Source organism: Oryzias melastigma, linkage group LG16 (assembly GCF_002922805.2).
Source record: "Oryzias melastigma strain HK-1 linkage group LG16, ASM292280v2, whole genome shotgun sequence".
Taxonomy (NCBI): Eukaryota; Metazoa; Chordata; class Actinopteri; order Beloniformes; family Adrianichthyidae; genus Oryzias; species Oryzias melastigma.
Window position 1 is genome coordinate 8,571,182 of NC_050527.1, and position 20,921 is coordinate 8,592,102.

At 39.2% G+C, this 20,921-nt stretch overlaps 2 protein-coding genes across 6 annotated transcripts; one reads left to right on the forward strand and one right to left on the reverse strand.

Moving 5' to 3' along the window:
- Nucleotides 1-913: 913 nt before the first annotated feature.
- Nucleotides 914-13,176, forward strand: nbn (nibrin). 2 transcript variants are annotated; one of them, XM_024267387.2, is made up of 17 exons: nt 914-1,087; nt 2,827-2,948; nt 4,070-4,191; nt 4,285-4,444; nt 4,521-4,624; nt 4,699-4,816; nt 5,945-6,135; nt 6,214-6,314; nt 6,398-6,530; nt 6,606-6,808; nt 8,166-8,334; nt 8,617-9,163; nt 9,274-9,360; nt 10,264-10,404; nt 11,125-11,235; nt 11,310-11,359; nt 12,000-13,176. In XM_024267387.2, exons 1-17 carry the CDS (start codon nt 1,057-1,059, stop codon nt 12,031-12,033), a joined length of 2,424 nt encoding a protein of 807 aa, XP_024123155.1. In that variant the 5' UTR covers nt 914-1,056; the 3' UTR covers nt 12,034-13,176. The 2 variants fall into 2 exon arrangements, with proteins under 2 accessions (XP_024123155.1, XP_024123156.1); XM_024267388.2 differs by lacking the exons at nt 914-1,087; nt 2,827-2,948 and adding an exon at nt 3,644-3,906.
- osgin2 (oxidative stress induced growth inhibitor family member 2) lies at nt 12,195-18,787 on the reverse strand. Of its 4 annotated transcripts, XM_024267390.2 has the most exons (7): nt 18,246-18,423; nt 16,506-16,577; nt 16,268-16,360; nt 16,056-16,192; nt 15,799-15,990; nt 15,637-15,728; nt 12,195-15,552 (listed from the first exon to the last, which is right to left on the reverse strand). In XM_024267390.2, exons 3-7 carry the CDS (start codon nt 16,332-16,334, stop codon nt 14,382-14,384), a joined length of 1,659 nt encoding a protein of 552 aa, XP_024123158.1. In that variant the 5' UTR covers nt 16,335-16,360; nt 16,506-16,577; nt 18,246-18,423; the 3' UTR covers nt 12,195-14,381. The 4 variants fall into 4 exon arrangements, with proteins under 4 accessions (XP_024123158.1, XP_024123159.1, XP_024123157.1 ...); XM_024267391.2 differs by lacking the exons at nt 16,506-16,577; nt 18,246-18,423 and adding an exon at nt 18,430-18,787; XM_024267389.2 differs by lacking the exon at nt 16,506-16,577.
- Between the last annotated feature and the right edge of the window lie 2,134 nt (nt 18,788-20,921).

A 20,921-nucleotide genomic window follows, 5' to 3' on the forward strand; every position in this document is an offset into this window, starting at 1 on the left:
TTAAATTATGTTCATTTAACAGCTCTTTGGGCAACTTGATAATTATAATAAGGATAGATATCAGAAGGTTTGGTTAAAAAAAAAAAAATGTTGTGTTTTCTTTGGAGCAGCAAGGTGCTGCACAAAAAACTTGATTGTGATAATTGCTTCCGAGAATGAAAACTCCAGTTCATTTTTTTTTCATTATAATTATAACAGTTTCCATTAAACAACTAGATGAAAAGCAACAGCAAAACATGTAGTGTGCGTTTAGTTTGGTGATTTTATTCAGTAGCCAGTCTGAAAGCAGAATTACTCTTAGTCCAAGTCAAGTAGGCCAATGAGGTTTTGCAAGTATTTTCAATTAAAGTTTGAAACCGTGAAAAGAAAAGTAAAGTCACAAATCCCATGTTAAAGTCTTCAACCATTAGATATTCTTACAAAATAAAATAAATATTTTTACTGTCTTGAAACATCAAAAAACATTTTTTAAACAAAACCACACAAACCAGAAATTGTTGAATGCAAACAAAATTTTGTTTTTAAAACCTGACAGCAATATCTTATAATTAAAATGAGAATAACTTTTTTTAATGCAAAAATGAACATTATTCACGAATCTAAACTCACCAGGTATTTGAGGCTTAAAATGGAGAGAGAGTGATGTCCAAGTCAACATGTGTGGCTTAATGGCTATATGGTGATCTTTCTGTGGGTCTACCAATATTTGTCTTTGGATCAATTCTATTTGATCAAAAAATGATGGATTATTTCTTATTTTATTTGTTTAACATGATTTAATGTTGTTTCTCTCATCTAGTTTAGTTTCTTTTGTCTGTTTCAGCTAAATACTTTTAACCAAAAAATGGGGATTACATTTAAATAATTTTTAAAATTTCGCTTTTATTTTGGTTCTGTCGTCTTTAAAGTTGGCGCACATTTGTGACGTCATGCTGGCGCGTCTGTGTTGAAGGCGCGCTATGTGTGTGCTGTGATGTCTGCATTCCTCGAAGTTCTTGCTTCTTTGCTGGATATCTCTTTGTTACAATAAAAGAAAAAGTATTTGAAGCTTTGAAAATGTGGATATTGAGCCCCCTGCAGAATGGAGGTACATGTTTGAACTTTATTCTTTCTTCGAAGCTAGCTTACTGGAAACGTGTAAAAAGTTAGCAAAAAATCTCTGAAGGTGCAGGAAGAGATTTTTTCAGTGGTACGCACATCTGGGGTTACAGACACCCCAATAGGAGAGCTTTTTAAAGAAACAATAAACTTTATATACAGTTGCATGAATATGATGCTGTTTTGTGCATGTGGCAACCATTTAATGTGCCCACTAGTCTGCTTTAATAAGGATTTGGCTAGTTTTCTAACTGCTGCTCATTCCACAAATGGATGACTTACTAATTATGTCTCTATTCTAACGAATAACCAACAGAAGTTGTTCACGTAAATGTATTGACATGATGGAGCATTGTGACGAGAAAATCCTTTTTTATGCACAGAAACTTTAGTTTGTTTGTCAACAGTTTTGGGAATAGCTTATTGCAAAAGTAATATATCAGAGCAACATGTTACTTTTTCCTATAACCTAGTATATATAACATTACTAATTACTTTTAAATACATTTTAATTAAATGTATTCCAATAAATGTGCATAGTCCTGTTTTTTAATAACCAACATCATCTGATCTGCAGCTACTATGAGGAGTAGTAATTTGAATCTCAATTCATAAGACATTTTTTTTCTTTTTATGCTTCTGAGATGTAAGTAAATAGCTTCTAGTTTTATTTTTTATGAAACAAACTGAACAAAGTTGAGGACCGATCCTCCAATTGTTAGGCCACAGGTATTTATTTTCATCCTAAATTCCCCCTCATCTAAATGCAAAATATATTGTGCTACATTTATCTCTTTTTATAATGTTCTGCTTCTGCCAGAATTAGAAAAGTAACTTAAAAGTAAAATTATAAACCTGTTATACATTAAAATTCTAAGACAGTACAATTGTATGGTAAGGAATTACTTTTGAAAAACAAAAATGCAAATTTCTAATAAATTACAGTTTGAAACTAACTTGCAACCTATAAAACATTTCCAATATGTTTTACACATTAAAAGTTATTTTTTCATACAATGCATTCTAAAATAGTTGTTCAAGCATATAAAAAAACTCAAATTATAGTTATAGTCAAGCTAGTAAAGACACATTATTTAATATAAATAATGTAACAACAGTGTTTAAAAGTTGTTCTGTTTCCATTTCCAAGTTAAAGATTACTTTGGGAAAAATCACAAAAGTCAAATACTTTTAGAAGGTAAATATTTACACGAGCATCAAAATTAAAATTGTTTAGTAGCTGACATAATATAAGTGTTTTTTCTTTTAAAAAAGCATTTTAGTGGTTTGGGCCAAAACTAAATCTATAAGATCTGACTTTATTTTGCATTCCACATCTTTGGTTTATGAATGCTTTTGAGTAACGCCGTCAGGGAATCAGTTTGGAGCAGACCTGACCTTTTATCAACTCACCGTCTTACCTGATTACCAAAGCAAACACAAAAACAATGACCCAAACTGTTAGGAAAGTGAAATTAAGCACAAATAAAGCTGTGTTTTCTATAGAAAACTCTGAAGTAAAAAGAAGGGGGGGGGGTCCCATGTTGAAACTAAAGACGAAATCCATCTTTTTATAGAGTCGCTAAAGTTTTGACTTGAAATTGGATCACAAATCAAGTATTTAACGATTGCTGTTTTTTGTAAAACCAAAGTTTTTCTTGAAACTACCTGCCTAAAAAAACTGTTCAACCTGCATTAATTTTTTGTCTTTTTTTTGTTGTTTCCCAGGTGAAACCCACTATCTGCTCTGCGGTAGAGAATATGTGGTGGGCCGCAAGAACTGTGACATCCTTCTTCCGAGTGACCAGTCCATCAGCAGAGCTCACGCTCACCTGACTGCGACTGACCAGGTTAAAGATGGATATATATATATATCAAATAAACATGACAGTGTGAAAAATGTCTCCTTTATAAAAAAATATATAAAATTGACTCTACTGAGGTTTTTTAATTTTAAATCAACCTGAAGAGTATTTCAGCAGACTTTTAGATAAATGTGAATTTTTTGTTAGGGATTTTGTCATTTATGTTTTTATTTTTAGTGCTTTATTTATTATTTTATCCTTTCTTTTAATAAGTCTTGACCTGCATTGTAAAGCACTTTTTTGGAAAAGTAAATAAATAAACTTTACTCGCTCATTTACATAAATTCAAACCCGATCCGAATACTCCCCTTCTCCCGCTCCCTTTGTTTATCCCTCCATGCCCGCTCCAAACGGAGAGTGATTAAAAAAAATGTGTCTAATATTTCGGACGTGACTTCCGTTCAATGACGTCACCAATATCGCCAGTCCGCTAGCATTAGCGCGGCGCTTCCAGCGGTTTAATATCCACAACAACAGCTGTTTTATAACTTTAAAAAGGTCGTGCTACAACATAAAGTCATTATCTTTATTTAAATGTAAACATCTGTGGTTCAGAGCGCACCAAAGTAAAGAAAAGACCTTCTTCGCGCGACGCGGTTCACTCTCGCGATAGTGGACTTTGGACCCCTCTGTTCGGAGTGTGAAACTTTAATAAAAAAAATAATAACTCCGGACACGACTTCGACTTCAACTACCACTTCAAATCTAGGGTGGAGGGAGAAGGGGAGTATTCGGATCGGGCCAAACTCTAACTTATATGTCTTAAATGTGACATAGGTTGTGTAAAGGAGTTTATCGGGTCTTTAGATCATTGAATATTAAATTCAGATATCTCATTAATGAAACATCTATGAAATCATTATAGCAGATCTTGTCTTTCTGAAGGCAGATGCTTCAATTAAGAAGAATTGATCAATGAAGGTGTTTTAATGTCCTTTATGAGGTCAGTTCTTAGTTAGGAAACTTCCAAATGTTCAGTCTGACTAAAGATTTTTTTTTTTTTTGTGCTCCATCAGCTGTTTTAAAATAATGTGTTTCTTATCTGAGACGAATAATGTCAGATGATTTAATGTTCGCATTTTTCTTCCTTGCATGATTGGCTGCAGACCCTCACTCTTACAGACTCCTCCAAGTACGGCACGTTTGTCAGGGACGAGCGTGTGACATCACCCGTGACCCTAATGTCGGGGGACGAAGTCACATTTGGGGTTTTTCATAGCAAATTCAGGTATTTAACAGGAAAAACTTTGTTTTTTGTTTCTTGTTTCGTTCAGATTGCTTAGTTTATGTGTGTGTGTTTTTTTTTTCCTTTTTGTTCCAGAGTGATCGAGCAGAAGCTTGTGGTGTGCTCATCATGCTTGGACAATGACGGGAAGGCTTCTCTAACTCGGGCGCTGGGGGGTTTAGGTGGGAGGTTGGTGAACTCGTGGAGTCTGGACTGCACCCACCTGGCCATGCCCACAGTTAAAGTGACCATCAAGGTTAGTCGTCTCTTTAGCGTCGTGAATGAAGTTTGTCCTCAGAACAGACATTGATATTCTCCTCCCCCTGCTCCAGACCATCTCAGCTTTGCTGTGCTGCTGTCCCATCGTGAAGCCAGAGTTCTTCTCAGAGCTCTACAACGCAGTGCAGCAAAAACGTCCACCTCCTAAACCTGAGAGGTAAAAGTCTTCACGATGGCTGTGAAGTCACTTATCAGCACAGAACTAAACATTGCTTTTGTCTTTTCCTCAAGCTTCACTCCTGAGATCGACGAGCCCGTCTTGAGTGACGCAAAAGTTAATCTTGGAGCGGTCTCAGCTCGTAAAGAGCTGTTCAATGGAAAGACCTTCATTTTCCTTAGTGCCAAGCAGGTTAGTTTTCTGTTCTTTAAGAATATTTTTCTAAAACTATTTATAAAAGCACTTTTCTTGATTTTGAGGAGATATTTTTAGTGTCTTTCATTTGTTTTTCTCTCATACAACAACAAGCTCCCTCTAATAAATATCCCTGTCCTGAATATTCTGGTTTTTACACGTACAGTGTTCCCTCATCTATCATGAGTGTTTATAAAATGTCAAATATGTGAAATAGTCAACTTTATGTTTAACAATTATTAGAGATGTCTTAAGACTATAAGACCCCTCACTACACATTTAAACATTTTTCTCAGACATATACATTTTCACAGTTTTCTCTCATTTTTATATTCTCAAACCTTCTCTGAAAAATAAGTCTAGTAATATAGAATAAAAATAAAGATCTGCTCACAAGTGAAGATTTATGTATTTCACAAACTGGACACGTTTTATATAGGAGACACAGCACTAATGCAAATGATTGACAATGGTCTACAGCCAATCAGGACGCAGAACCCAGTGTGTTGTCAAAAACAATGTATAACATTTTAAAAAAGCATGCAGAACACATAAATCACAGAGACTATATAAGAGTAATAGTGAGGGACCACTGTAATTAGTGGTCTTCCTTAATTCTACTGCAGTTCTCAAATTTCTGGACATCAAAAGAAAAAAACACAAAAAAAGTCTTTTTTTTATATATGTTAAATGATTTCTGGATGTTCAACACATCCATTACTTTTTTTTACTTGACTAAACAATGAGAAAAAGAAGTAAACTATTCTTAGAAAATTCACAAAGACCAAACCAACAGGTTCAGGCACAGGTTTTTATTTTAAAAATAGTTTAGATTTAAGTTTTAATGGCAATATTCAGTATTGTTGTCAAATAATCTCAAGATTCTTTTATTTGCAAGAAATAGATCACCCCTCATTAACTCTGAAGATTAGTTTTCCAGTTTATATTTACATGAAAACACAAACTCATTCCTGCTGTCTTATTCCATCTATCTTCAGAAAATGTAAATGCAAATTCCAGCTTTGTATGAAGACAGTGAACAAGGAAAAACTCTTAAATGTACTCTTGGACCTAAATGAGAGGCTTCCAGCAGATTAACGAGTTTCTATCCCGTGTGGTTTGCAGCTGAAGCGCCTAAGTGGAGCGGTGAGGTTTGGCGGTGGAAGCAGCCAGCTGCTGGAGGAGGGAGCGCTGCCATACAACCTGCTGCAGTCTAAAAACACCTGCGTGGTCGACGTTCTGACAGCCAGCTCCCAAAGTTTACTACCAGCTTCCATCACAGAGTGGGCAAACTCTGTAAAGGATGTCCTTGCAAGGTTCAGCATGAAAACACTTTAAATTGTGTTTTGAAGATTTGCTGTCCAAACTAATTTTTTTTATTAAACGAAACACAGGAAAGGTCTTCGAGTCATCCCAGAGTCAGAAATTGGTTTGGCTGCTATCTATGCTTCCTGTGATCAGTACTGTAACCCATCCTGTCCAGTACCAGACTCAGGTGGGGGACCACACACAAATAATTTGATTTTTCTTCAATATATATTTTAGAGGTCTCTTGTTATTGTTTATGCATCTTTTTAGATTCTGCACCAAAAGTGACTCCCAGAATTCCGAGTGCTTCGCTGTCACAGAGTGTAACTGTGGATGAGACCGTTCTCCCTGCAGCGTCTCAGAACATCACAGCTTACGCTGTCAACACAGAACCCTCACAAAGGTTAGAGCACGCGCCTCCTCGCCTGCATTCGTTTGTGTTTAGATTGTCAACTCTTTATGTTTTTTTTCTTGTTAGGAAAGAGGTTTGTGAAATTACTGGAGTGGGAGTGGCAGTGGAAGAAACTCAGGAGAAAAAAGAAGTCCAGAACAGCAGATACTTCTCTAAATCCAAGCTTTCAGCTCACACAGCAATCCCTCAGTTTGTTGTTCCTGAAACAATGCCCTCAACTTTCAACAACACTGACTCTTTAAAGAAGAATCGCCACTCCAAGGCGAAAGGTAACAGCATCAAGATCCATCCTTTTTACAGAAAGGGACTCGGAATTTTTGATGCAAATTAATTTCGTGATTGAAAAAAAAAAATTAAGTCACACTTAATCAACTGTTCCATTAAATAAAAATCATTCCCAGTGGTCTTTTCATTTTGATAATGCTGTTTTAGCTGAATTCAGAAAGCCTGTGCCATTTCTTGGACATAGTTTCTGCAGAGTGACAGGAGTTCGTTTGAAATTCACCTCTGAGATGTGGACCATTGGAGCAAACCAACCACATCCCCTCCACGTGACTGAGAGCTCAGAACCATAGACATATATTATTTCACTGGACAAAGCGAGGCGTTGACGTCATAGAAAATGCCTTACCTCCGGCTTTTGCAAAGTCAGACCAAATCCATCACCTTCCTGATCATCCGCCGTGACTTTGAAACCCGTCAGTAGGGATTGGTCCGAGTCGGTCTGAGTCGCGTTTTTAGAGAAACTACTGCTGCTAATCATGAGTGAGCTTGTTGGAAGGCCACACCCCTTCCACTGAACCTATAACTTGAATAACTTGTGATAAAGAAAAAATATCTTAAAAAAAATTAGATCAGAAAGAAGACGTAGGAAGAAGCAAGAATGATTATTCTGACAATTAAAATGACTGAGAAATACAGTAACTGTCTATTTCTCAATAGAAGTCTATGAGATTTTGACCTTGGAACTAGAAGGTGCTAGGGTTTGATATGTCCAGTGAATATACAGTCAATGATCGAAACAGGAAGCTTATGATCAGTGTATTTTTTACATCTCAAATAAGCTTATTTTCCAACAGCATTTTTTTTGTCTGCTCCTGATTTAAAACAATTTAAATAAAGTAATACTCAGAAATGAAATTTTAAGATTAATTTTCTTTATATATGCCCTTCATCATCAGAAAAATACCACAAGAATGTGCTAAAAAAATAGCAAAAACAGAATTGTTATGCAAGTGCCTATTTGAAGTTCCTTCATAAAAATATATTTTCTAAAAAAAATTGTGGGGTATTTTCAGCTTAATTAAACAAAAAATGTACATATTGCTTTTCAGTGTTATAGATGTGATCTACATTTTGCCGATCTGGTTAATGTTAGCACTTAGAATTGAAATGACAATGACAGGTGTCATAATTATTAATGTTTAGGAATGCTGGGAGGTCAGTTGAGCCTTGTTTCCACTGAGCAGTACAGTACAGTATGATCCGGTTTAGAATGGACCAGGAAATTCTGGTCTTTTCTTTGGACATACAACCAGCGGGAGTCCAAAAATGGTCTAGCTTAATGGGTCAAATTTATAAGGGAAGTCCTTCACTGTTGTGTATATGATTCTGCCATCATTTCAGGTGAAGACCATGCAGATGTCAGACCTCAGCCGTCTGCATCCAGGACCAGTGCTGGTACACGGTCCGTCCTCCATAAACAATCCCCTCAGAAGCCAAAAACCTCTCCGCAGACGTCCCCACAGAAACAGATGACACTGACCAACTTCTTTCAGTCTGTCAACAAAAAAAGGTTTGTTTTGTAGTTGTTTATGGGACAAAATTATGCTTTTTGCTTTTTTGTAACATCCATTTTATTTCAGTATGGACAATTAGACTCAGTAGCAAAGTTAAAATGTGGAGCTTAATCTGTTCTCACTTAGAGTTTAGTGTCAATAAAAGCTAAACTGAAGTATTAATAGACAAGTGTAAATCTAGATGATCATTTTCACTTAAAAGCAGGAACAATTCCTCAATTAACAATAAAAGAGGTGGAGTTGTGTTTGCTGATCCTGCTTTCTGTGGTTTCTCAAAGATCTTTGGAGGACGAGCCCTCGGCTGTAACGTCAGAGCCAAAGCGGGCTGCAACAGAAACATCCACCGCCGAGCAGGCCCAGAACGCCTCACTACCACTCAGAGCCCCCAAAGCTCTGCCCCAGACTCCAGCTCTGTTGGACGTTCACTCAAAGAAACCGCAGAGCAGAAAGAGGAAGGAGTTGGAGATCGAGCTGGAAGAGCTGGAGTCCATTATGTCTGAAGACATGGATTTGTTTGATGGTGAGATTTCAACCAGTCAAGACCAGCAAGAGGAGCCAAAAGCCAAAACTTCTGCAAAACAGAAAGAAAATCTGCAGGATGGGAATCCTTCAAGCAAGCGTCAGCGGATCCACCTAGAAAAAAACGGAATGAACTCACCAGACATCTACAGTGAACAGAACAATGTCTCCAAAACATCAAAGCTTCTTCAGCTACCAGACTTCCCGAGCGAACATCAGGAGTCGGAGAAACCTCCTGAAACATCTCAATCCAGCACAACAGAAGAAATGAAGCAGTTGGAAGAGGGGGAAGGATCGTTCGTTGAGGTCATTGGGATAGTTTTATTTTTCATTACAGAAGGCAGTGTAGCAAGAGTTGCTGCTGTCACACTTTCTGGGATGTGTTATCTCTGTTTACATTTCCTTTTTTTCTGCAGGACGCCGAATTACTGGAAATCGATATTTGCCAGCCTGAAAAGGAAACTCCAGCTAAAAAACCTGTCGCTATCAAGCAGGAGGTGGAAGTGAGTGTTTCCTAAGCATTTCTTAGTCTGTTTCTATTTTGATATTCCTTAAATGTTTCATAAAAACTGATTTTATGAACCTGGTGTTACCTCAAAACATTTTTTAGATTACATTTTTCCATCTGCTCCTGATTCACAAAGATTAGAGTAAAGAAACTAAATGCAATTTAAATTCTATTTATTTATAGGTGTCTTGTATAATCACAAAAATGCCATAAGAACATGTTAAAAATGCCATTTTCATTGGAGTGGGTCTTATAAACCCTTGCTTTATCCTCTGTCAAATTGTCACATTTATTTATTTATTTATTTTTCCATAAAAAGTCAGACAGAAACAGTGATGGAAGCACGCTGCTGGAAGAAAAGTCTGTTTTTTTTTTCTAGTGACCCACAGATGAAGGAAGAACATTTAGACATAAGAAAAAGTGACTAAATTTGACTTGTTCAAAAAGTGAATTGATAAGGAGAAGTCCATCTGTCCTCAGGAGAACCACTTCTCTGCTATTTTTCAGAGCTAAAGGAAGTCTGAACTGGTGGTTAAACAGCACAAATGAAACGATAGTCGCTGTTTTCAAAAGAGAATTAGAATAGTAAACATTAAAAAGCCTTTAAGTGCTACACAGTTTTGTGAAAGGCTGCCTAAACTATCAAAATGGAAACAACCGCTAACAAATTCTTAAAACACAAAGGTGAATAAAAAGTAAATTTTGAATCTCTATATATGACCATGATGTGCATTTTCTTTAGCAACATTTGAGTAAAACAGCTCAAGAAGCCAGAAGTCAGAGATTTCTAAACTCTTTCACTGTTGGAAAAACAAGCTTATTCTTTTATGTTTTAAAAGTTTGAAAAAACTGTTGAGATGTTTTGAATCTTTCTGAACTTTTGTTGGTTTTCTTGCAGGAATCTAAAATCGATGAGGACCTTCCTAAGAAGCTGCTTCTGGTGGAGTTCAGATCTCTGATGGTATCAACATCCCCGAAAATCAAACCCAAACCCACGCAGCAGAACAGCCATGCCAAGAACTTCAAATGTTTCCGCAAGGTCAGTAAAGGCAGGACGACAAAACAAAAACAAAGGAGTTAGACCAAATTCAAACTGCCTCCCTACCCCTCTGGCTAATCCTTATTGGCCCAACCGTAGAGGCATTTGAAGCTGTAGTTGTGGGAGAAGACGTAGGGGTTTGGATGCAATTCTGATTTGGCCTCAGTGTCTGCAGGACTCTCAAAAATGAGACAAAGAAGCAAAAAAAAAAAAAAAGAAAACATTTATATTTGGAACACAGGAAAAATTCCAAATAACAAATGTCTTGAGAGCATAAAAAGTTAAAACTTTAATTACAACTTAACAGTTTCCTTTTTAAATATATTCTGTTATTATAGAGAAAAATCTGATAACAATCATCAGGGCAATTGGAAGTATTTTTTCAGCTTAAAAAAAGGTCTTCAATCTGTAGTCGGGGTTTAAACCAGGGCCTTCTCTGTGGATTTATATTAACATTAACATTATAAAGATTATTTTGGAAGGTTTAGTACTAAATCAGAGGTACAGAAGTAATGTTATTTTTAAGTTACAAATGTGACCTTCAAGCTTCTAGATCCTGCAAAAAAATTGACATTTTTCCTCTTTTCTATTTTATTTTTGTGTGACTTTGACATTTTTATTTTACACGCCTACTGTTTGAAGCTGGGCAGTACAAGCTTTAATGTTTGTTTCTAAAATACTAGATACAGCTTTGATTTGAAACTCTGAATGTGTCCACAGAGGCAGACTCCAGGTGTTGGCAGCACCCCCATCATCGGAGGATCCGATTTGTTGGTTCATAACCGGGGCAAGAACACTGATCTGGATGAATGGCTGAGAGATGCAGTGGAGGTACTAACTCCCCTCTCGTTTGTGCGTTAGTGTCGTCTAATTTGATTTGTGATAAGGAGTTGTGTTTATTTCAGGAGGAGCATCAGAACCAGCAGGATGAATGGATGGGAGATGACTTGTTCAGGTGGGCTCCTTTTCTGTAGAATCTCACACTTATCTTTCCTTCAAAATGTAGTTTTCATATTGTTGCCAATCCATTGTGTTTGTCAACCCTAAAGCAGAGCTGTCGTTTTCTACGCAGTGATGTATATCCTCCACCACAACTGTTCTTATCATTGACAATTATGAAATTTAGACCACTGTAGCTTCAAATTAGCCAATCGAAACGGAGGAAATGCTTCGTCACACTGGTAACCATGGCGACAGAAGTGACGTAAGCCAGCCCTTCTGTATTTTCTTTGACTAAGCAGAAAAGAGACTGCTGTCAGATAGCTTTTGCGTGTGCGTCGGGGGCTTGAGCTGTTTGATCACCGACTCATGCTCAGTCAGTCATGCGTAGCCGGGGAACGGACTCTGCGGCTGAGAAAACAGACCCAATTTTCCCTGTTTCATTTGGTCGCTTTAAACGAACTTTCCAGACGCGGTTTATAGGAAGCATGTTTGCTTTGAGCTGTTCAAACACCGTCCGAGCTTTACGGCACTCAATTTAGCCTGTTTTTATTATTTCAAAAAATGCCCCCGAGCACACGGAGTGATCCGTCAGGAATGTTAAAAGCCCACTTCTGCATGGACAGAGATTTCTGATGTTTTGTTTGTGTCTTCAGGTACAACCCTACCAAGCTGAGCAGGAGAAGATGATGGCCTTCGTCCTGAAACACTTTCGTCCTAAACGTCACTGCGAGTGTTTCTGAAAATGCACCTTAAAAATATATCTTTTCTTTTCAGAAGTATGGTGAATTTAGCTTGAAATGATGTCACTGACAGCTTGAAATGTAACAAATCAGTCTCACGTTTAGATGTTTTTTTTTGCTGAAGTCTTTATTTATCGTTAATAAAAAATAGACCATACAAAAACAGTAAAAACTCCCAGCTCCACATTCTTCTTAGAGACTCACAGTATGTTCCCTGGTTTCAGCAGAACTACGGATTTGAGAGGGATTCAAGTTTTTTCCTAAATATTTTTTCTCTTAAGCGACCATCAGTGAGCCAACTTTCAGGCACTTTTCCACATCTGAGCAGTTCACATTACTAGTTGCCACTCATCTAGCGGCCTTTTTGAAGGCTTCTCCATCGTATTCACATGTTTAGGAGTTAGCATTCAGCAAGGTCTGTGCAGTAAGCAAAGTTGGCTTTATTCTTTATGGGCTGCAGAATCAAACTGACCGTTTTCAAATTTACCACTAAATCAGATCAATACTCAACTAACAGCATGACAAAATCAAATAAAACTTCATTTTATCTAAGCGGTATTTCACAGCTGTTTCTTGTATTTCTACTTTTAAGTATAGCAACAAAAAATATATATTTTTTAATAAAATCCACCATTTCCCTTGTAGCTCTTTGACATCCTCTGCTCATAGCAGCTGTGGTAGGCTCATGCCTACATGCATACATTTGATATTTATATCCAAACAATATTCAGTACAGAGTGGGGAGAAAAAAGTCAAATTATGCTTAATCCAAAGTTAACTATCAACTAAATAAATGACAAAACTCAAAAACATACAGCTCTCAAATATTTGGTTAGTGGAATACTAATAGGACTGCACAGCATATATACTTTTTGTGATGCAGTATCCCAAGCACAGGCATGTATTTTGGCAAAAAAAAACAAACAAAGCATAAGATGTATGTGAGCAACACATCCTTTACATGTATGGCAAATATAGTGTTCAAATCCCTGCTTAAGGAAGTAGAATGAGGAAGAAATAGAGAATGAAGTCACCTGTGAATGTTTGGCTCCTGTTTGTCCTGAAGAAAAATAAAGTTGTATTCCTATAATGAGTCAGTCTGTGTTAGTTATTAAAAATGTTACAAATAAGCACATCAGTGTAGATGATTGCTATATCTAAGTGGTTTTAAATGAACTACTTCTAGGTTTTAAGTCTACACACATCATGTGCTGCAGGTTAAACATTTACTTGTCAGATTTAGAGAATTTCTGTCACAGATTTTTCTCAAACCCCATGAAAATGCAAAAGTACAGATAAAGTTGTTCATCTTAAAACTGCTGTCAAATGTTTACTGTATTTTTTTAGCACAATTAAAGAATTAAAATGAGTAGCTGCTCTCATTTAAAGCTAAACTTTTGTTATTTTGGGAAAATAATTAAAAAAGCAAGAGTTACATTTTAGCTTAAATGTGACGTCTGAGATGAGCAGAATTCTCAGGGGTGCTTTTCAGTAAAATTGGCTGTGAATGTGCAAGCATATACATTCAGATATGCACCAGTTTGCATAGAAAGCCCTTCATAGTCGCAGAAGCAAGCGGCTCCACTCATTTAATTGAGGCAGAAACTGCCTGAAATTGGAGCAGAGAGGGAAGATAGATTTTGGTCAGCAGGATGGGGGACTGGCTTAATATTTAGAACAATAGCAGCTCTGAGTTATAATAGAGCCATGAGCTATAAAGGTGAATCTGTAATGATTTGCTACATAAAGTTTAAATTTGGTAGTTTATTAACTAGTTTTGTCACCCATCACTGGGATGACACCGGCAAGTGAAGAAATTGTGATATGGCCTTTATTTGTGTTTCCTCAGAGTAAACTAAGTAAAAGTAAAGATAATGTTTCCATCTATGGATAGAAGACACGTGGTAAAAGCATAAGAACCCCTGGTGATAAGGTCCTGTTTTGTCTTAAGGTTGCAGATCAACTAGAAAAACATTGGCACAAGTTAAAGCTGAGACCAGAGCTCAACTCTGATCCGAGATCTACCGTCCTGCATGTCTTCTGCTCCACTTACAGCTGAGATCAGGTGTAAATCAAGAGCCTTATCAACAGCAAATAAGGTATTGATAAACCAAAGAGGGTGGTGGATCTCAAAACCAGAGTTGGTCAGTCCTGGTTTGTATGGAGACTTCAAAGGAAGTCAGAAAAAAATGCTGAAAACTTCATATTTTGGTCTCTTAAACATGTAAAATACTTTCTTAGATGCCAATTTGTGGGTTTAAATGTGCTGTAAGACCTGTTTCTGTTTTGTTTTTTCTAAATGATATTATTTCTTCCATTACTGATGAGCTTTTCTCTCTTCTTGAGCCTCTTCAGCAGACAGGAAGCGATGCCCAGAGCGCCACCCTTTAAAAAGCGAACAAAGTTGTCTCCCACCAGGGGGCCCATGGCAAACAGCCCCGGCTCCTTGGTGCACTCATAAGTGTACGGATCGATGTCAATGGGGTTCTGTTTGCAGGAGATGGGTCTCGTTGGGTCCTTGCCCAAGTATTGCCCCTGTCCCTTCAAAAAGAACAGGTTCGGGTTGGTTCCAATCAGCACCAACGCCAACGATATCTTGAAAGCCTTTAAGGAATTGTCCCCCTGCAGCAAACACTTCCTGTCAGGCTGAAAGGACACCAAGCAGTGTTCTGGAAAACTGGTGTAGTCAGAAAAAAGCCTGGCACTGGCACCTTCATCTGCAGCAAACTGGGGTTTGGGACACATTTTGGCACACACCGACGAGGCAATACTAACTGCCTGCGGTCTGAACGTGGCAGAGGAAGGGGGTACGTTCATGTAGGTCTGAGAGCACATCATGTTGTACACTTTGTGGTACTCGGGGTACAAGGTCTTAGGCAACTGCTTAAAGATGAGGTCTGGATTGTCTACGCCTTTGCGAAAAATATGCAGAACTCTAATGTTGCTGTGGCGAGCACACAGGACCGCATCGGCAGCACTTAAACCAGCGCCGATAATTAGGACCGGGTCAGAGTTCATATCTAGCCTCTTCTGACTTACAGCCAAGCCCAGATCTGAGATACTGTGGAATACAAAAGGTAGATCCTCCCCCTCTACACCCAATCGAACCGGAGAGTCGGACGCACCAGTGGCCAGGACTACATTTTCAGCAAACAGACAGAAGGGGACATGAGTGTCACTCTGCACCTGCTGATATCCCCTTATTTCCCACAGAGCGCCGCCATTGTTTACACACTCCTTTCCATTCCCCCCAAAGCCCTCATTATCACCGTCTCCCACCCTGCCGTCCTCTCCTTGATCGGTTTGCCCGTTTTCCAGAGCTTCCACCTCCTGCCCCCGGCAGAGTTTCTGGACAGAGGTCACGTAGGTGTTGTCAACAAAATTTTTCTGGAGACCTTTTAGCTTCACATAGTCACGATAATAAGTTGAGATTTCCTCGGGGGTGGCTCTGTCGCTGGTTACATCCCTAAAGGGGTGATGGAGAAACTTTTTTTAATAAATGAAGTTAAGTTTAAATCATTTTCTTTGCACTATACTTTTTTTTTTTTACCTGTGTTTACCACCCGTCAAATCCCTGTAGTTAACACCAGGAAGCTCCATCCAGATGCCCAGACTAATCGTCAGCATCGACCCTTCCATTGCCTGAACAAAAAAAATGTTAAAACGTTTGACCAAAAAGATGGGTAGATCCATTGAAACTTCAACGACTTACATGCCAAGCTCCTCCAGGTGTTGCCTTCCCCAGAACCATGTGTGGGATGTGCTGCTGCTTGTCTCTCCTCCATTTGAGGACAGGAGGGAACTCGTAGCCAAAGTCCGCGTTGGGGTGCAGGAGAGTGTCAAACAGAACAGCCACGGGATTCCTTGACCTCCCTTCAAGACCTTCGCTTAAATATTCCAGATCCTGCAATTAAAAAGACAAAGGTTGTTGCTTCTTCAAACATGAAGGTCATAAATAAGGGTTTTTACCTGCTCGGTTATGGGGATGTGCTTGGTTTCCTGCAGTTTTCTGAACAACATGGGGTTCGGGTGGACAGTAGTCGTGTCTAAGTAAGGCTTGTATCCGCTGAGCAGGTAGGAGAGGCAAATACCCGACGGCCCGTTACCTATGAGCAAACCCAACTTTGGTTGAACTGAACATCACAGGAGTTTGAAATGTGGGTTCCAGCCGGAAAGCTTACCGATGATGACCACAGGGAGGGTAGGTGGATGCTCTTGTGGCACGGTGGTCTCTTCCAGAAGAGGCATGGCTGCAGCCTAGGCCAGAGCCGGCACTGTGGAACACCACAACAACACAAGTGAGGAGGACTTCCAGATGTTTCTAGAGCCATCTGTTGATCTAAACGCATCTCTTCGCCTGTGCTTTGTCCCTCCACCATCCCAACATTTCACTGGTGAATAATTTGAACAGGTTCAAACCGGTCTTCGTGTCTGCCAATGCTGCCGTTGTCTCATGTTTGCTTAGATCCTGTCGCCATCCACCACCATCAGCTGACACAAGAACGTACACACAGCGGGAGAGAAAAAAAAGCCTTTTATGCATCCTGTTATTGTGCTTCCACGCACAGCTATGACACTCCCCTGTCTGTCTGGGGCTTCAGACACGTGAAAACACTCCACCACAACACAACGTGCCCCCCAGATTTTTTTTACACTTTCACGCCTCCGACGTCAGCACACGCCCCCTGTCCCATCATATAGCCTGCGGCGAGGCTAGCCTGCGTTAACCCCGCCGTCGCTCCCCAAACAAAAGGGAGTTCTAATCAGATTTATGTAGGCTTGGGTCTGTTGTGAAACTTCGTCGGGGAACATGTGTAGAGTGTGTTTGTGTGTGACGCGACAGTGCCATTGTGTGCCCGCCGGGCAGCAAATCCCCCTGATCACTCCTCTGAGTGGGTCCTAATCCCACTGGGCCTGTTTATGTCTTTGCTGCCCCTTTCAATGGCAGCACGGTGAAAAGATAGTCCTGGCATGCTGACAGACCAAATATTACAGCTTCTGCTCATTTCAACTTTCGTAACACACCCATCGAAACATCGCAACTGCAGCAAACAATGCCCGGTTGACTATTTTTATACCAACCAAAATAGTGCTGCTTGTGCCTTGCTACCAAGACCTGTCCCATTTTCCTCTGCTCTCTGCAAGACAAAGATCCATAACTGGTTGGTCTTGATATATTTTTACACCGCTGGCAGGTGGACATCAAGGATCACACTTTCAAAAGTTTTTACCCATTTCTTCTCCATGAACTCTCCACGTTTCATAACTGATGACCAGCAAAATCTTTGATTCTTTTCATCTGATAACATTCAGAGCTGACTAAAAATAAACTAAAAATGAGGTTTACCAGCTGGATTCATGCCGGGAAGCTGATCCCGACTTAGTTCTTTGTTGTATTTTATTTGCAAAATAAATCTAATTAGGTAGAATAGTTAGAATTTTAGTTAGATACATTTTTCAGATTTTGATAGTTGCAAAAATGCCTGTTAGTTTGTGTTGCATCACATGCGTGACCAAATATGCTATGATGTGGACCTTTTTTTACTTTTAAGAGCAAAAACGTACTTTTTTTTCAGATCAGTGTTTTATTATTGTAACTAAGGAAATAAAAAAGTGTCTGCATCCATTTTTTCAGTGCAAAACATAAAAAACTAAACTGCAACACCATCACCAGCAGCTAAAATGAGTAGGTGTCTTTCCTATTGTTGCACTGTCTTCCTCCTCTTTCATCCTCCTACATGTGAGCTTTTTTCAGCATCTAGGGCACTCTTCCAGCTTCCTGGTTATGTTATGATCTGTCCATATAACAATTTAAGCTGTTATTAAGCTTAATAACAATCTTTAAGGTATTGTTTTCCAAAATAAATATATTCTTCTTCTTTAACAACAGGCTTTAACATCAGGTATCTTCATGAGATCATGCTGCAAAAATCAGGTTACATATAGAGCAGAAATGGGCCGACAGTTTACATGTGGATGTTGCATCAGGATGAAGCGACTGATGCAACCCAGCCGTCTCCCGCCGGCGTCCAGTTCACGCTCCCTGCTTCAGTCATGACGTCCGCGGCGCACATGCGACGCGCCGTGCCATCAACATTGCATAATTTAGGTCAAACTCGCATTCACGACCAACACTCGGTCTCAATCTGCAGCTCTTACCGTGCAGGGCTCAGATTCTGTCTCCAACTCGCGTCGCGCCTTTACCGGCCAGCGGCAGCCCTGTCTAACTGTATAAATAGTGAGCCGCCGGTGGGAGGACCTGCCGCGTGCACTCGTCTGGGGTCTTGAATGAGATAATAAGCCAACCTCGTCCCCGTCATCGAGCGCGCGCGCACACACACACCTCCGTTCGGTTAAATCCGATCAGGCGCGTTGAGGTCTAATCTGCTCCAGTCAAGAAGAAAATCTTCTCTGTGTCTTGTAAATAGATAAACAGAACGTGGGCCGCGTGCCTGTTTTTGTCGTGGTTTGCGCATCATCTCTGCGTGCAGGCTGCGCGCGCGCACGGTCAGGGATGAGAGCATCTCTGTGGCGAGCGAAGCCTCAGCATCTTCTGAGCGCCGCCGACACCTTTCTCTGCAAGCTTTCGTCATCCAACCCCAACAAGGTAGAGGTTGCATCCTTAGTAAGAACACGTGACTGCAGAAGAAAAACAAATGGTCTTAACGTATTAAAAAGACAACCTTTTAACAAAATGCATCTATGCAAACAGTCCAATTATCACCCTAAAAAGAAACGGAAGTAAACAAATTAAAGGATCTTTGTACTAGTTTGAAAGCAAAAAGTTAAACTAAAAAAACAAATAAAAGTAGCATTATCTGTGATAAATAATAAAAGGGTGAAGGCTGAAGATGCTGAATCAATTTGCTTAATTTTAAAATAGTTTAGTTGACATTTGCTTTATCAAAAATTGTTAAACAGTGAAGATGTTTACTGAAACAAATGGCTTAATGCTAAAATAATAGTAAAAAAAAGTTACAATATGTTCAAATAAAAATGTTGCTTCTAAATAGTTTTTGTAGAAAGAAAAATGTAGGACATTAATGTATATGTTAATCTATTTCAAAATCAGCAACTAAATATAAAAGCTCAAACAAAATCCAACATTTGCTCACATAATGCAAATACAATGATTAATACCCAAATTTGCATTTAAAAAAACTGAATCTATGTCAAAATTAGCTAAAGCACTAAGCAGTTTGCTAAAATATTAGCTAAATACCAAATTAGCTTTGAAAAACTACAAAATTAGCCAAGAAAGCTTGCATGATGTCCAAACCATCTCAGTCTGGCCTCTCTGGCTTTATCTCCAGAACCTCTAACATGTGCCGTCCCTCTGATGAACTCATTCCTGATCTATCCACTCCCAAAGAGAACCTCAGCATCTTCATCTCTGCTCTATCACCCATTCCAACCTGCTTGCTCTCTCCTCTTCACTTCTTTTCCACAAACAACATGGCTGGTCTCACCACAGTCTTGTACACCTTTCCTTTCATTTGTGCTGAAACTCTTCTGTCACACATCACACCATCTCTGCTCTATCACACATTCCAACCTGCTTGCACTCTCCTCTTCACTTCTTTTCCACACTCTCCATTACTCTGTTCTGTTGACCCCAAATACTTAAACTCCTCCACCTTCTTTATCTCTTCTCCCTGTAACCTCACTCTTCCACTCTGGTTCCTCTCATTCACACACATGTACTCGGTCTTACTGCGGCTAACCTTCATTCCTCTCCTTTCCAGGGCAAACCTCCACCTCTCTAACTCCACCTCCACCTGTTCCCTGCTCTCACTACAAATCACAATATCATCTGCAAACATCATAGTCCATGGTGATTCCTGTCTAACCTCATCCGTCAGTCTGTCCATCACCATTGCAAACAGGAAGGGGCTCAGAGCTGATCCCTGATGTAATCCCACCTCCACCTTGAACTCCTCTGTCACCCCTACAGCACACCTCACCACTGTCTTACAGCCCTCATACATGTCCTGCACTGCCCCAACATCTGTCCCTCCAGACTTCCTCACACAATACCATAGTTCCTCTCTGGGCACTCTGTCATACATTTTCTCCAGACAAAGACACAGTGGAGCTCTCTCTGACCTTCTCTGTACTTATTTTCCAACATCCTCAAAGCAAATTGTATCTTTAGTGCTCTTTCTTGGCATGAAACCATACTGCTACTCACAAATGTTCACTTCTGCTATTAGCTTCAACCACTCTTTCCCATAACTTCATTATATGGCTCGTCAGCTTTATTCAACTCCACAACATTCACCTCTTCTATTCTTTGTTCTCTCATTTTCATCAACTCTTCAAAGTATTCTTTCCATCTTTCTATTACCTTACTAACACTTGTCAATACATTGCCATCCCTATTCTTAGTCACCCTAACCTGCTGTATGTCCTTCCCATCTTGGTCTCTCTGCCTTGCTAATCTATAGGTTTGGGAAACCTGCGGCTCCAGAGCCACATGTGGCCCTTTTATCTCTCCATGGTGGCTCCTTGGCCAAACATGAAATAAGTCAGGGAGACTGATGACCCAGCCATGTCGACCGTCGGAGTCAGCAGCTCCCCCTAACCAAAACTACCTAAAGAAAACAAATAAACAAAGCCTGCAAACTAAGACTGCCAAGATCCAACCCCAAACTAAAATAACAAAACCCAGCAGTGTAAGACTACTGACAACAAAGAGGGGGAAAAGAACAAATAAATAAAAGAAACATAAAACAGCTAATTTTAAAGTTAATATTTCTTAATTAGCATTTATTTGATTTTGATCAGTTAAATTTATAAATTGATGGCTAAGGTGCACATAGGTGATAAACTATG

Bases quoted from the DNA above. Each gene is read 5' to 3' on its own strand.
- osgin2 (XM_024267391.2), bottom strand. From the start codon at position 16,334: ATGCCTCTTCTGGAAGAGACCACCGTGCCACAAGAGCATCCACCTACC. The intron at 16,193-16,267 runs GTAAGCTTTCCG...GTTTGCTCATAG, and splicing joins CCTCCCTGTGGTCATCATCG to GTAACGGGCCGTCGGGTATT. The intron at 15,553-15,636 runs GTAAAAAAAAAA...TCACCCCTTTAG, and splicing joins TTGACGGGTGGTAAACACAG to GGATGTAACCAGCGACAGAG.
- nbn (XM_024267387.2), top strand. From the start codon at position 1,057: ATGTGGATATTGAGCCCCCTGCAGAATGGAG. The intron at 4,445-4,520 runs GTTAGTCGTCTC...CCCCTGCTCCAG, and splicing joins CAGTTAAAGTGACCATCAAG to ACCATCTCAGCTTTGCTGTG. The intron at 8,335-8,616 runs GTTTGTTTTGTA...GGTTTCTCAAAG, and splicing joins CAGTCTGTCAACAAAAAAAG to ATCTTTGGAGGACGAGCCCT.